Source organism: Schistosoma haematobium, chromosome 1, assembly GCF_000699445.3.
Source record: "Schistosoma haematobium chromosome 1, whole genome shotgun sequence".
Taxonomy (NCBI): Eukaryota; Metazoa; Platyhelminthes; class Trematoda; order Strigeidida; family Schistosomatidae; genus Schistosoma; species Schistosoma haematobium.
Window position 1 is genome coordinate 55,232,512 of NC_067196.1, and position 17,132 is coordinate 55,249,643.

Consider the following 17,132-nt stretch of genomic DNA (forward strand, 5'->3'; position numbering starts at 1 on the left):
AAGTCTTCGACAATTGATGCTGACCTCATTAGTTTTGTAGTGACTCACATTTATCACGAGAACACGACTGGTTTAATAAAAACAATTATTATTATAACCAACTGTACCAGTGTTTGTTTTAACGTGCTTTTGTTTGACTGTGCTAATGACAGCTATTTTGTGCTTCCATTCTTATACTTACTTACACCTCGATTGTAACTTCGCGCGAATTCGGTTACGTTCTGTAACCAAGCTTGTATCCTGGCACGATCTCGGTATCCATTCAATGCCACGAGATCGCCAGCTAATAAACCTCGACTTGGTCCATTAATTGCCTTCTGGTATTCGGCTTCTCGGGGATTTTATGGAGTCATTTTAACGAGCTTCTTACGCCTTCTGATCTACTTGGCACGTGTTTCTTGGTAGCGGTGTTCATAGTTAATCTCAACTCGACGCCACGCTACAATTGGTGATCCTAAAGTTTGGAACACGCCTCAACTTCTGGTCAAATCTTCCAAAGAAGCCAATTCGGTGAGTCTATGATTTATCTATCCACGTCTGTCGTATATTTTCATATTTTTTAATATATAATATACTCGACATGACGGATAACGATAAGAATAGTATTAATATAATAGACTCATATGTATGTGTACCGAATCCTTGTCACTTTATTCGCGTGACGTTAAATTCCACGCTTTATTCGAGAAATTTTCCCCTATTAACTATTCTCCTCGCTGACCCGGCTGTTTGGTACGGAATGCATTCGCATACGCATTAACGTCTACCTCCCAGCATCAAATGGTCAAGTTGAAAGGTTTCACTGCCAACTTAAAAGTGCTCTATGAGCACACGAGAACGACAACTGGTACGAAACCTTATCGCTCGTCCTCTTAGATATTCGAACGAGCTTGAAGGCAGATATCCAATGTTCCGCCGCTGAACTTGTATACGGCACGACATTGCGTCTGCCCGGAGAATTCTTCACACCACGGAGCAGACCTGATTTCGGTAAATCAGACTACGTCCATCGACTGTCTGCATTTATGCGAACGCTGCCTCCGGTGTCAACTCGAATACAACATCGACAGGTCGCTCTTCCTCGAGAGTTATCTACCTGTTCACATGTTTTCATACGAGTGGATTCGGTACGCAAACCTTGGCAACAACCTTACGAAGGCCCTTTTCACGTGATCGCTCGTCACGAAAAGACCTTCAAGGTTGATCGATATGGCCGCGTCGAGATCGTCAGCATTGATCGTCTCAAACCAGCACACGTCGATGACAGTGCCCTATCTGATAACCTGAGATTCAATGCTAGACCTATCAAACCTAGCGGGATCCTTAAATCTTCTTCAGGTCCCACGCTAGATACATCTGAGACCTCATTCTCACGTCCCGGTCAACAGCACGCGTCATCTGCACCGTCTACGGACGAGACGACAGTCTCACGTCCAGATCAGCAGACCACGCCGCCTCTGACCTCGGATGAGATTGCAGGCTCACGAGATACGAACGAGACTGCTGTCTCACGTTCCGGTCGCCGAGTACGGTTACCCGTACACTTCCGCGACTAATCGCACAGTGAACAACCGATACGGTGTAGGGTTATTCCTATACTACACGCACGCCACACTCTTCTCTTTTTTGATTTTCTTTTTGTTTCCTGAGCCCACGCCTTCGACCACCTCCGTTTGGTTCCGTCGACTTCAGTCAACTTTGGCGAAAGCTGGCCTGATCACCCATGCTCTTGTCAACGCACTCAGTCGATATATTGGTTTCGAATGCTTGGCATACGCTTGGTCTCGAACTTGGTCGTTACGGTCGCTTCTGGTCTTTTGGCTCAACGTGGTTTCGTCCTTCGTCTGCAGCGTTTATGGTCCCTACCCGTACGAACGCCCTCTTCAGATTCTGGATACAAACCACTCTCGTGTAGCATGCCAACTCAAGCAATACATACAGCACACCGCTCCTGGTACCGTTCTCCGAAAACGAACTTCGTTGGCAACTCGACGATCGACGATCGCTTTCCTGTTCGCCAATCTTTCCGTCCTACAATTGCTCGTCAGCCGATCAGTCCCACGATATAAACCGCTACTTATCGAAAGTGTAAACCCTTTCTAGCGGGGGGCTCCTGTAGTGACTCACATTTATCACGAGAACACGACTGGTTTAATAAAAACAATTATTATTATAACCAACTGTACCAGTGTTTGTTTTAACGTGCTTTTGTTTGACTGTGCTAATGACAGCTATTTTGTGCTTCCATTCTTATACTTACTTACACCTCGATTGTAACTTCGCGCGAATTCGGTTACGTTCTGTAACCAAGCTTGTATCCTGGCACGATCTCGGTATCCATTCAATGCCACGAGATCGCCAGCTAATAAACCTCGACTTGGTCCATTAATTGCCTTCTGGTATTCGGCTTCTCGGGGATTTTATGGAGTCATTTTAACGAGCTTCTTACGCCTTCTGATCTACTTGGCACGTGTTTCTTGGTAGCGGTGTTCATAGTTAATCTCAACTCGACGCCACGCTACAGTTTCAATGAATATATCTCTTGCATTCTCACCATATCAAGAGTGAACATACTGTGAAACACATTTGCTACGATCGTTAGCTGGATTAGATCAAACACTTATCGAGATATCGACAGCTTGTCAAATACATCTTTGAACCTCCTTGTTTCTGACTTCTGATTTGACCAGGTCGTCATACTTCAATTACACAAGTGTTGCATGTAAAGGCGTTGTCGAATTCCGAAAAATTGTGGCATCCGCAGAGCACTTGAGAATTCAGATTTGAAGTAGGCTCTGTGGTATTGTATTTTATTACTATTATCTTCACTGTACACTTTGACAAAACATAAAATAGTTAGTCGGGCCGCAACTTTAATACAAATTCACATATAAGGTATACTTTAAGAGGTAATGTATTGAAATCGTACTACCATATCTGACTCCGAACGTAATATAACAATCCCTTAGCATAGGGACCTGTTTAGTTTGTAGCGGTAACTAAATTTCCAAAATAAATAGCTCTGTAAGTTTTCAACATTGGATGCTGACCACATTAGTTTCAATGGACTCACCTAGCTGAAGACGCTCGGTCATGCATCCGCACAAGATCACGAGTGGGAACGCTGTGCTCAACATCCCCTGCAATCGCTAGCCAGATTAGATCAGACGATCCTCGATATATTGATAACCTATCAAATATATCTTCGAACCTCCTCCCTTATGTCTTTTCATCTCACTTGGTGGGTACGCTTCATATTAGAAAGTGTTACTGGTCAAAGCGTTGTCAAACTCAGAATAGCTGTGGCATCTTCAAGTTAGACAAATATACAGTATGCAGTAACAAAAGTTTAGGTTTTGGTATCACTAGAAACTGTTAATTGTATTTTCAAACGAAGTACGAATTTAAATAATGAGCACAAACAAATCAAAAATGAAGTCAAGTGAGTTAGAACATCCTAAATAGTCCATAGTACACATAAACAGTAACAGCATAAACTAAAATGTCAAACATGCATCTAACAATACGCAAAATAAAGCTACTTTATGTGCCTTATAGGTTAGCTAGCAAATTGTTGTGGCCGACATTGGATAGCTAGCTAACAGCCATTTTATCTTATGATAGTCAGAACCAAAAACCACTGCTATTTCCACGACGTAATTGGGGACGTAATGTTAGTACAAACATAGATTTATTCCCGCCTCTCCCCTCAAAACAAGTTGACATTTACTGAATATACTTTCACTTATATAACCCTTTTACACAATTCATAAATAATTAACGGATATCACACAGCGGACATGCACGAAAATACCTCTGGAACGTTGCGCTACTTTTTAAACACATTAGTCATTCCACTATTTTTCCATTATACCGTACTCTTGTGTTCTCAGCAATGGTAAAAACGTTACTAAGCAAATGCTTTGTTGTTTGCTGTATAATTATTATTTCATCAGTTAGTTTTTACACTCTCTTGCAAATAACTATGGATTTTCGTCCCTGTACACATAGACTGGAGTGAATGTCCATGTATTATCGTCTAATTGCTTCGTCAAATTGAAGATGGATTGTGAGGGCGGTTACCATGTCAAGTTCACATAGGTTATTCTAGCCTCTGGGCAGATCAATCTATTGATTCTTCTCGAGCCACGTTTTTGCCGTGTCAGTTATTCGTCGTGATTGTTTTCTATTTGACCGTTTATGTGCCAATTACCTACCTTACTCATCACATTTGTGTAAGTTATTTCTGGTATGATCATAAATATTGATTCACACTTGGCTAAAGTGAATTGATTCGCTCGCTTTCTACATTGCGTCACTTGGTTTTGCTTTGCTTTCGGATCAAAGGTTGTATGAAATATAGGTATCCAAAAATCCATTCCTGTATTTTGATTGGTTAATTCCGCTATTCAGGAACGCGATTTAAGTCGATGATTATATACGAAGATTAACGATATGTATATTTCGATAACAAGCAGCAAACGATCAATTCGGTGTCAGATATAGGGTCACAAAAGGATACTTCATTTATGACATATATCTTATATACTGTTATTCGTTCATACACAATTCACTCCCGTAGTCCGTCCAAACGCTTTTGACTGTCGAATAAGCTTGTTTGAAATAAATCTCATTTGACAACACTTTGTGTCAGGACTTAGTCATTACTACATTGGTGGGTGGGGGTGCAAACGAAAACACGATATTTTAGATGAGTGACAGTTTGAAGTAATACAGATAAGTTAGAGATAAAAATTTCTTGGCTGAAAACATCTAAACTACTACAAGAAGTCCATGTTACATGAGACGCCGAGTGGATTTCAGGAAGTGTATAAAGCACATGAAAAATATTACCCTGAGTGAACTCCACACATAAAAAATTCAGGTGTTTCCATAAGAAAACAAATATTTCGCTGAGCTGTACCTCTTGTGAATTAAAACAGGAATCATATTGAACAGAAACCGCTTGTTAGAAAACCTGATCTAGCCATTCTATCCTTTCTTAGCATTTCTTAAGCAAAGTGCAGTTACTTTGAAAAATGCGAACTCAGAAAGTATTCGTAGAATAACCATACGATTATTTGACAGTATCTGCATCAATGAACCGTAAAACAATCAGGTTATAGTCAAAAGTATATTTTAAGAACTTAAAACGGTGAGAAAAAATGTTCTTTAGGAAATGTGGTAGTATCATGTCCCCAGGAAACAAGAGAAGTAACCACAGATGAATGCAAACAACTAGCCACATCAAATTAATAATGTGATCTTGATTTACGCAGGAAATTGAGATTGAAGATTTTCAGAAATGAACTACTGAAATCACAAAGGCTTTGTCTTATGTACCTGTGAACGTATAGAAATAACATTTGATGAATGTGCGTTTTGTTTTTTTAGCCATTCCACTGAAGACTGATTAGCTTTTTGCGTATTTTGGGTGCTGTGGTGCTTTGATAATTTGGCTATTGTCTTCAAATTTCCTAGTTGTTAAAAATATACAGTCTTGCAGATCTTCATAATAAACATTTTGTTTAATTCCCTTTAACAAAAGATGTGTTAGGAGTGTCTGGGCGATTTGTGAATGCACAATGATCTCGAATTTTGTATTTCAGAGTCAGATAAATCAATGCATGTTGAACGGCCTCCCTAATATAGTCTTCTTACCACACCTTGACATTACTAGTAAGTAGAACCTGAGGGTTATATCCTCGAATTTCGTCTGACCTAATTTTAGCTTATAATGGATGACTTGGACTGTTGGGATACTCAGAAAAATATCCCAAAAACAGTTATCCGGTTAAGTCTAACGCTACCCTTGAACGTCAAATGGTGTCATTTCCCTATTGGTCGTTTCCCTACTGATCAATATTTATTTCACGTGTCATTTTCCTATTGGTCAATATTATTTAATGTGTCATCTTTCTGTTGGTCAATATTTATAGTAATCCTAACTGTATAAATATGCATTTGTTTGTAAATCATTATTCTGCTGCTCCTGACCCCATAAACGATTTTTCATCTACGGTTCGTGTTCTGATATACTGGAGATTGGGAACAGTATTGGGGTCGAACTGGGATATCTGAAGCTTGTCAATCGGTAGAATTTAGAGTAGCCAACTCGCGATTCACAATATGGACACAAGAACGTATTAGTTTAATATATTTTTGCTATACTCGAACACCTTCACATTGCTGTGACGGTGCCCCTGGATGCTGTGCAGGGATACGAATGCGGAATCCGGGATAACACATTATGGGTTTTAAAAACTTTGGAAAGCGATAAGTCAACAAATAAACTACCGCCAATAACATAAGCAATAAAGTTATTACGGGAAAAGTTAGATGCACGTTATATTAAATATTTCCTGCCAAATTGTTAGCTGAGTGAATCTGTTCAGTATCGAACACTAGCGTCCACATTGTGGCCAGAGTTTAACATCTATTAACTGCAATTTCGTATTACATTTTGTTTATCCACTATCTCATATAACCTCAAGTTTCATATCGTTTTTATATTAAGCCTTATGATGAAGAATGTTGGTGTTTGTAAGTGTTACTCTTTTATATGTATCTGCGTATAAAAAATAATACAATTATTACAATTATCATTACCGTTTTGAAAATAAAACCTTATGCTCTCTTATATTACTAGGACGGGATTTTGACCAAGATGATTCTTTAATCATATCGGATAAGATTTACTAGGTTAATTGAGTTACCGAGATTTATTTTTAATCAAATAAAAAACTAACCATTGATAATGAGATCCAAGTACTAATAAGTTTATTTACCTTGTCAAGGTTTATCTTCCAGTTGTGCTTTATACGAGTTATCCAATATACCCATCTTTGCACATGATATAAGTAGTCTTATTTACAATTCTCAGCTGTCTATGCCTTTTGTCCTTTTTCTCTTGGACTGGGTTGTCCAAGAGTTAAAGGAGTAAATTCAAGACCTATTTAGATCGCAGATCATATCAGGATTCAACTGTGGTAATGAACAGGCCAAACATGTAAGGATGGTCGCACCTGAAACATCAATCTAATTTTCCCCATCACTTGGTTGCAGATGCTTAGTAGTTTTTTTTACATATCTTTGAACTATAAAATTTAAAAAAATTATCGTTTCAACCTAACGAGTAAATCAGTCAAAGATATAGTGAAAGTGCTTCTAGTGGTACCATTTTATTGCAATTTACTACATTTGCTAAGATATCAATAACTAAACGTAGGATTCTGATAGGATTAAAAGTCTTCTGAAAGAAACCCCGATGTTTCCCCTACTAAACATTACTGGTAAATTTCAGCTACAGACAGAGGTTAACATCATGTCTTATCCCGTAATATTTGTTAAAACTTAGCGATCAGCAGATGTGATTAGGCATTTATTCAGGTATCATAGTATTCAGACCATAACCCACGCAAAATTAGTCAGCTGGTCAAAGCTTTCTAACCTCAAAGGCTTATAAATTGTACAGTCGAACCCCGTAACAATAAGCGAGTCATTCTCCTTTAGTTTTTCCCGTCTTCACACTATTCATATAAAATAGCAGAAAGCCACAAACCAACCCCACCAAAAAAAGCAAATGAGACAACAGAGTTAGATTCTATTGACAATAGAAAGTAAAAGTGAACAAAATATATTAAGACTATCAAGTAGAGTAATAGTCATTTTACCGAATTTATCAAAAAGAAATAAAATACTATTAGAGATGATGCTTCTTGGACCGCATGCAGATTGAACCATTTAAAGAAGATAATTCATTTGATGCTGTAATAAACCTTCGTTTAAATATATGCTGTAAATAAACAACATGGGAACGAGAGAGAGTGTGATGTATTTTTCATGACATTTTGTTGTTTATCTTAATTTTTCAACAATGTTTTCATCAACTATTATTAGTTATAGTTATATCATCCCAAAGCTTTCTTCATTTTACAATCAGGTTAGCTGTATGTGGAAGTTAAATAATGTAGGCAAGCAAATGTATCCGAAGCGGTTAACAGTTTCTCTTATCATGTCGGAATAAATGTAAAGGGATTAAGCAGACACTTGTATATTCATAAAATACACGATTTGTGATGCAATATTGTTGAAGTGCCGCATTTCGTGAACCTATAAAGTACCGGTTGTGAAATCTTACTGTAACCTCCATAGCCCAGACTGATTCCAACATTTTCAGTCCATGAATTGTTCTTTATTATAGAGGATACTACTGAAATGTTTCAAAGTAGGTTGGAAATGTTAGCAACGTTTTCAGAATTTACGACAATATATTTGTGAAAATGTAGCTCTACATAACTGTGAATCAACCAGTAAAAATCCAACAGGATAAACTACAGAACTCATGTAAGCTAACCATTTAAAATGTATCAAAGTTCCAATGGACAATAGATGAAAATAATTCGAGTTACTCAACAGCAAATGACTAAGAGATGCAGTAATAAATGGTGACCACATGGCTATAGTTATCGCACATAAAATCATGTTAAGCTTTATTGCTTTCTGTTCAGGAAAGCGTTTACAGGTTTCATTTGACCATGAATTACTGTTCCGCCGATTCAGTGACTCTTTATGTTGCTGTTGTTGCTTTTGGTCATTTGATCGAGACTGTGATAAAGTATTGTTTTGCTTACATGTTTCAGATAATAAATCGTTATCTTTATCTAGATCACTTAACTTGTTAAAAATAATATGACTAGTGAACGATGATGCATAAGTTACATTTGTTGACTGTGGCAATCTAACATTCCTTATATTCAATGAATTATTTTTTTTCTGTCCACTTTGTGGAATTACTTCATTATTTTGTAGTGTGAATTCATGTGTTCGTTGGTCATCGTATTGACCTGGTTCAATTTCTTCAATGACTGATAATAAGGGGTTATAAAAACACTCTGGTATTATTACTTGACCATGTTGAGGACAAAAATGTTTGATGATTTTTTGGAAACTATTATCATTTACTTTTTCAATTTGATGATTATTGTTTAATACTTCCTGTGGACAAACATTATCATCATTGTTACTGACAAAATTGTTAATAGGATTGGGTGAATGAGTGCTAATAATATCATAATTATTTATTTTTGGCGTAAACCAGCTATACTGTATGATTTCGTCCGTCTCTTCAGTTGTTTGACTTGAAATTCCAGCATCAGAAGAACTTGATCCATGTTGATATTGAGATGTCGTTGTTAGTGTTGTTGGTAGGGATGATACTGGTGTCATATGTAACAAGACAGGTGAATGTAAATGTTTTTGAGATAGAGATTTGGAATATTTTCTTATACAAGTTCGATTATCAATAGCTTCACCGATAATTAGATTCGAATTCAATATATCCTCATCTGCATTTAGATTTGTTTCTATCCATGAATGTCGATTTTCAATGAATTTATTATTTTGAATTCTGTGAAACGTTTTATATTCAGGTTGAAAATTCTTCAATCTGCTTAAAGAATTACAGTTTTTCTGTTGTGTAGATAAATAAGATAACATTTAAAAATATCCACAATAATAATTCACATAATTTTTATTGAAAAATACCATGTAACAGTATTAGATACCATAAATCAGCGTTAGTGATGTATAGTTTATTAATTTGAAGACAATCATAAATTCGTAAATAGCAACTAAAAAAAAGTGAGTAACATTGAATAGCCAATAAATTTCAGGCTGAATAACTGCCCAGAAGATGTTCTGAATCATTATCTTGTATTATACTATGAATATGTGTGGAACACTGACAACCAATAAAATATAACGAAGATCTATTACCAAACTTTAGTGGATACGGAAACCTATTGAACTTTAGTTTATCAAACAGTAGGCAATAAAGAGTTAAATTTTATTTGAAAATAGTGTCATAATTTAACACAAGAAATTACTTCTTTGTCATCGAAGGATTTTTATTTCAACTGAGCAAATATTTATCATCACTTTTTGATTGTACGGAAAATATGATTGGGACTTGCTAAAAAATTATAAAATTGAGAGAACGCTCCAAACACTGACCTACAATTCGAAACACCGTTTATATTATCGTTTAAAAAATAATACAAGAAAATGGCATACGAGTTACTTTTCTAGAATCACCTCTGTTGCCTAATGAATAAAGTAATGCTAAACAAACAGAATGTAGCTGTTATACATTGCATAATCATCTGAACCGATTAAATTAAATGAACGTACAGTAATCTGTTAGTACCTCCATCACTATTTTTATATCCTATTAGGATAAGAAAAAACTAATCTGTTTTAGTTACTGACAGAATTTTAAAATCAATAAGAGAACCTTTGTTGTCTACCCAATAAAAATTATCAGACTTCATGATTGAATAAGTTCATCGTTGTATATAAAAGTAGTTATTAATAGAAGGAACTAAAGTACGTGTTTGTCATACAATTTGTCAATAATTCATTGTCTCTTTCAAACTACTGATCAAACTACTGTTTAAATATGTTTTATCCTAAAGTTTTCTTCTAATAATTCTGTTTAGTTTTTGCAACAGATTTATAAATCATTGTAACAAATATATGTATACTGAATCAGGTTATCCACACGAATCTATCATCTTCAGAGCAACAATAAAAAATAATTAATTAGTGAATTTTTCCTGGACAATGAGTGGGAATTCAAATAACACTATAAACTGGAGGATTTAAATATACGGTTTATCACAAACTGAAAATATTTAACAACGAGTGCAGTACATCTACCTATTTAGTTTCAATGTATTCTTTAATCATCATAGAATCTGGGCACTAGAGTATATTCACAGTTATTATTCTTTGGTTAGTATCTGTAAACGTATCATTTGTAAAGATAGATTATTCGATTAAAGATTTAATTTGATGGCTCATTCAAGTGCTCCCTTACTTTTGAACAAATCTGAAGCTGTTACCCATATATATATAGTCTCTTCATCATTGACTTATTAATTAATGAATAATATTTAAAAAAGAGAAATAACATAGGAGTACATGTTTTGTCAGCGAATCTATTAATTGCCTGGATTTCCAAAACAATTTATAAATTTCAAATGAAGCTAGAAATCATTTTTTACAAAGCAGTTTCAGTTTTTATTATTTTTTCTGTCTTCAGAACTTTTCAGCTTAAAGCCTTACATATCTGATATGGTAAATTATTAATGAGTGAAAAATCATTCCAACATAATTGACCAGTAAATAAAACATAATACTCATTTTACTTGATACAAAAATAACTTTTATAACAGACAAATATGAACTATAGAATCATTTAAAACTTAGAGAGTTCTGGGTAAGTGGTTTGAGATTACACAACAATGAACAACTGTAACTATACACTATAAGACATACGTATCTGGCAACAAACATAATACTTTAAGACTATTGAGTTAGAATCTAAAAGCTTGCATTTCAAAATTTGTTCATTCATGTATGTAATATATTGGCTACCTGATATCATTAGAGGTAAAGGGAAATAGCTAATTTTAACTTAGATGACTCCATCAATAGCAATTTGACATGTAAAGTTTGTAATACTATTTTGAAACTAACCACTAATTTACACATGATGATTATCATATTCAAATGATTTCATTAAAACAAATAAGATATGTTACATTTCCGAAATTGAAATGTTATTGAATAACAAAGTTATACATATAGAACTGAAACAGACTTTGATCACTATTATTATTATTTCATTGAAAATTTGGTTAGATATTGTAAAATCACATCATAGTTGTTTTCTTTTTTCAAATTTATTCATTCTGCTAGTTAGTATTTTAATCTCGCGAGCGGGATAGTGGATGCTCACTGTTGAGGAGTCCCATAATAGAACGAAACGGCTGTCCAGTGCTTCCAGGTCTTCAATGATGGTCTAATATCAATCGGTTCATGATCTCAATCAGATATTTTATCAATGGTCATGTAATTCCATGAAAATAAAATTCTCTCCTTTGTCAAAAACTTTCATTTCTATTCTTATTTTATTTTTATTAGAATATTTATTCAATTATTTTATGAACAGATGATTTCATTGTTATGTCTTGCTCATTGGACGCTATATTCTTTCCTAAACTATTCTGATACTCCGCACGCTAGAATTATACAGCGACCTGAACACCAGAAAGAAGACTCGAAGTATGAGAGAAACACTTTACTTCAAGGTTCGTTTTTTGTACAGAAAACATGGGTATTTATAGACGTTATCATTCGTTAAATCAACATCATATTTCGACCAATCCGTTGGCGACATATTATACTACTGAACAATAGTAGCGCGCCACGTTGGAATTCTAGAATGCTCCATCATGCTCTGATTGGCTAGGACTCTTCGGCTCCTTTTAGGCCTCTGGAGGCTCCATTGAAGTTCTCCGAAAACCGACTTAACATTCATTTTAATAGACTAAAGATTATTTTTGATACTGTTGTCAATTTAGTTTGATTGTTGATTTTTAATCGATTACGTAAGGTTTTGACAACGCGACAAAATTGCATATCATTTATTGCTTTTTGTATGCTTTAACAATAATGAACAGTTGGTGAGAAAAAAATAAGTGAATTAAGAAAAGAAAATTGCATTGATGTTATATTACTTCTATTGATAATCCCCTCTCCTTTTCTGTCTCTCTCTTTACAAAAAACCAGTCAAGCGAAATCGTTTTGGAGACAGTTATATATATATATATTTCAATATCTTTTGTGACTATCAGTCTAAACTGTATAGAAAAAGCCTGTGTTTCTTCTGATTATTGATTAAAATGGTTGATAAACTGATGTGATAACTATGAATTATTACGAATTTTTAAATAGTATGTACATGATAATATTTTAGTTTGAACATTTACATAATCAAACATGCATTTCCTATTGACTTTTAAAATTTTCTCCTTCAGTGTAAGTAAATTACGAAGGATAGCCCTCTAGTAACTCACTCATATACTTTATTGATCTCTTTATAAACTCTCAATTTTTTTAGTAAATCAATAACCACTAAAAGTAGTAATACTGACCAGTTTCACAAATACAATGAAGAATATAGATATCAATACCAAAGTTTGACTTGATAATTTCGAATAAATTGACCATTGGGTAGATTTTTATAAATAAATTAGTATATTTGTAATATCCTAATGAGTAGAAAAATGAGATTTTCTGACATTTTGTGACTTGGTGTAAGCTACTTCTTCAGAGAATAAATAATAGTGTAATTTTTGTCAAATCCTCACTAAGCAAAGAGATATACTTCATACAATAACGACATCAAACTTGAATATCCGTAAAACCGATCAAAGTGTTCAACTCTTTGGGAAATATTAAATAGAGAAAGCGGAACATTTTTTATTACAAATCACTTGGTCTCTAAGCATGGAGTCTTGTGTTAATCATGTGAATGCTTTTGTGAGATGTATTTATCCACAAACTCATTACGGATTGATGATTGACACACGTACAAGTGAAAATAATAAAAGAGATAGCCTTTAAGGCACATACGTTAATTAAATGATGATCTTTGGCGGGATGGAAAACACCCTTTCAAAAAAGACGAATTATTATAAAAATGACTGTTTCTCTTCCAACTTTTTTCTCCTTACACTTATTACAAATCAAACGGACATAAATTTCTTTCGGTTGATAAGACAAAGGACAATAGCTCACTTCTTCACTCGTCTATGAAAAGTCTTGGAAGAAAATATCCAGGACTTATCTTTAATAAAAAGATTAACAATCAAACTACTGGATTTAGTTGCAGAAACGTAAGTTAAAAATCGAGAGCGGTATTGTTTCATTTAACAATAAGATTTGTTTGACCAAGTTTACAATGATGCTTCTTAAGCTGGATGGTACTCTGATTCCAATAAAAATTAACTAATTAGAAATGTATCGATCATTTAGATTAATTTGACAATTTTTGGAATACTGTGCTAGTGAACAAACAAACGATTATTAAATCACCCTATGGAGTTATTATAAAGATCAGGAAATACACAAAATATTTGTCTATAGGGAGAGAAATAAAGAAAACAATGACATATTTTAAAACTATCATTTTAAGCACATTTTAAACAACATCAACAGAATATGAAAACCATTTAGATGAAGCATTTAGGTTTCAGTGGTGATGAGTAGTAAAATACCCTATGAAATGTGCAGGGAAGGAATATGGCCCTCTAACTATAAAGTGAGAGCAAAACTGAAAATTCATAGACTCAATAAGAAACTCCAACTAACGCATCACCCGAAGCAGCAATTCAAAAAATAATTCCGTGATAAGTTATTTGTTTTCCACAAATTTGAGAGATCTGGAGATCGGGAATAGTGAACTTACTGTGAACACATTGTTAGTGATATCTAAAGTCTTCTGCATAAACTGATTCTCACAGATCTATAAAAGAATTATCTTATTTAAAACGTAGCTACTGTGAAATAGAAAACCAGATCTAAATTGGTAAAAGGTATTTATACCTGTGTTTCAGTCTATGGAAAAGTAGCTTACAACTTACATTTACTGGTAAATAATTTTGATGAACCTTATTTGTATCCATTTATCATTTTCCTAAAAGCACGAAGACAACCAAAATGTCTGAAACAGGTTGAAAAAGCGATCCGGATTTTGCTTTATTTGCATCCTATTTATAGTATTATTTTGTGATTCAAAATGTAAAGAGCTAAGTTGTGGGGTGTTATTCGGACCACAAACTGACAAGTGGTGGGCAACTATTGAAAAAATGAAAGCACCGAATAGCCATTTCACCCCTATTATGGTACTCTTCGGAAGTGCGTATTCACGACGCGCCCCCGAATACCGAACTCAAGCTTTCAATGACTCTAATTTACTTCGATTCCTGACCTCAACAAAATTTTAAAATCTTTCCAACTCCATACTGATAATTATCATGCGCTCAGTAGTGATTAACTTTGAGAGGACATTCCTTGGGTTTTTGTAAGAAGCCGTGACCAGTGGATTTAAACCATATCAGTTGTGAAGCAGTTATCCACTGAAAAGTTTTCGGTTGTTATGTGATATAAGTATATGTCTTAACAATAAATATGTATTTTCATAACGATGACCTTCTTCTGAATGCTTCGCTTCAAACGTTACAGTTATGAACTATCTCACTAAAAATACTTGAATAAAATAATTTATAAAGTATAGACTATTTTCCTCATCCTGAATTGGTCACAAATGTACCACATTCTTTAAAATTCGGATTCTATAAAAATTTAGGAATGCTACAACCACTCTTAATAAATAAAATTAACATACAAATTATTTATTCAAATTTATTCTTGTGGTCTTTAACTGGGTCAGAAATTTTATTGACAGATAAGATTAATTTTAATAGTTGATATCATGAGTTGGTTAAAGCTAGATCATCACGGAAAACCTGATAGCACTGGACAGCCGTTTCTTTCTATTGTGGGACTCCTCAGAAGTGTGCGTTCACTATCCCGCCTCGTGAGATTCGAACCTAGGACCTATCGATCTCGCGCGCGAACACTTAACCTCTAGACCACTGAGCCGGCATCCAACAGTGTTAAGATTAAAACAAGAGTTTAAAATTAAATATAACGTTAATCATTTCTTTCTAAAGTAATAAATGCCAATCAACTTGATTTTGTCAAACAAAATTAAATTGAATGTAAATTCAAATTTAACTTTCCTAAGTCATAAAATAACTGAAAGTATCCACCATATTATGACCTACAATTTGATTACACTAACAACTAAGTTTCTAATTTGGAATTAATTGTTATTCGGTATAGAAAAAAATGAATTAGTTTTCAGTTGAAAAAAAATTAAATGAGAGACATCTGCCTAGAATAATTATTGTATCGTTTTGGCACACACTGTATTTGACCTGAATTTGATTAGATAATGTTGACTTTAAAGTAACAAAACGTCACTTGTTAAAGCAGCCAATTTGTATTTATCACTTACTTATTCATAAATATAGTGTCATAGGTATTACTGTACTGTATAGTATGATTAGCGAAATTAGAATAATACTAGTTATAAAAAAGGTATAATGATTCCGGGTAACTATCTTTGATTAGAATGAGATCATAGTAAGCAATCAAAGTTTTGTAAAATTACTCTATTGTTTAGTAATTTATGACTTTCAAAGGTTGAATTATGTATTCTTGAATTTTGAATACTGTATTCAAATTATTTCTATCAAATTTCACATTGTAGAATCACTTATTTTTGTACCGTATTAGTGGTTAAGAGAAGATTCAAAAAACATTGACCATTAATAATACACTTTTTCATTCGAAGACTGAATTTTGTTAACACTGAATGTAAGAAACAATTAATATAAGTCATTTATCAAGTCTGTATTCACAAACAGGGCTTTACAGTATAATTTAGACTGAACAGCTGATGATACTTCCTTATGGAGAGAAATTTAAACTTGTAACTCATTAATTAAGTTTCTGGTGTTTTATTCAGTAAGTCGTTGTTTCCGTTTAGATTAAGAGGTGTGTGATATTGCATAAAAAAAGAATGGGCAGAAGGAAATATAGCTATGGATATAGAATAAAAATCATTTTCAAACTAATGGTTTCACATTTTTACTAATGTTTCAAAAAATACTGATTATGAAACATAAATTCGATCGGAGAACAGAGAGAGAAATTCAACACTCAACTCTATACATATTGTCTTTTATTGAGTCTCTCTCATTATTCTGATGCTATAACTAATTTCTTTGTTTAAATGAAATGCTATGAAAACCAGAGGGTTTGTTCAATTTTCCTAATTCACATGTCATTAAAAAAAATTTTGGTTAATATAATTGCATTGCCAAAGTAAGCCATTTTCAGGTGAATATATTCAAACAGTAACTTACAAAATTACAAATATGTAAACTTGATACAGTATAAGTTCATTGCTTACAGTATCGAAAGCATATCTATAACTTAAGAAGTTTCCATTGATAAAATTTCACTTAAATATAGTCAGATTTTCAATTAATTCATCAACACACCTTAACAATCGAGTAAAGTTTATATTCAGCTTTTGAGCTATTGCCTTTTTTAGCAAGAAGGTTAATGACGCAACTTCGATACCCATGAGCAAAATAATTATTAGTAAGCTCATTACTATTATTATTATCATCAAAAAACGTACCCAGTAG

General features: G+C 33.9%; 2 protein-coding genes across 2 annotated transcripts in view; one reads left to right on the forward strand and one right to left on the reverse strand.

Moving 5' to 3' along the window:
* The first annotated feature begins 38 nt into the window (after positions 1-38).
* On the forward strand, positions 39-2,667 carry MS3_00001639 (uncharacterized protein). The gene has a single exon (XM_051209107.1). It carries the CDS (start codon positions 1,026-1,028, stop codon positions 1,554-1,556), a length of 531 nt encoding a protein of 176 aa, XP_051074535.1. The 5' UTR covers positions 39-1,025; the 3' UTR covers positions 1,557-2,667.
* A 4,462-nt stretch (positions 2,668-7,129) lies between these two features.
* The window catches only part of MS3_00001640 (uncharacterized protein), a 69,385-nt gene continuing 59,382 nt past the window's right edge, over positions 7,130-17,132 (reverse strand). The window contains exon 4 of the mRNA XM_051209108.1: positions 7,130-9,471. Coding sequence (XP_051074536.1) covers positions 8,254-9,471 — 1,218 coding nt within the window. The 3' untranslated portion in view covers positions 7,130-8,253. The remainder of the gene's footprint in view (positions 9,472-17,132) is intronic.

Bases quoted from the DNA above. Each gene is read 5' to 3' on its own strand.
- MS3_00001639 (XM_051209107.1), top strand. From the start codon at position 1,026: ATGCGAACGCTGCCTCCGGTGTCAACTCGAATACAACATCGACAGGTC.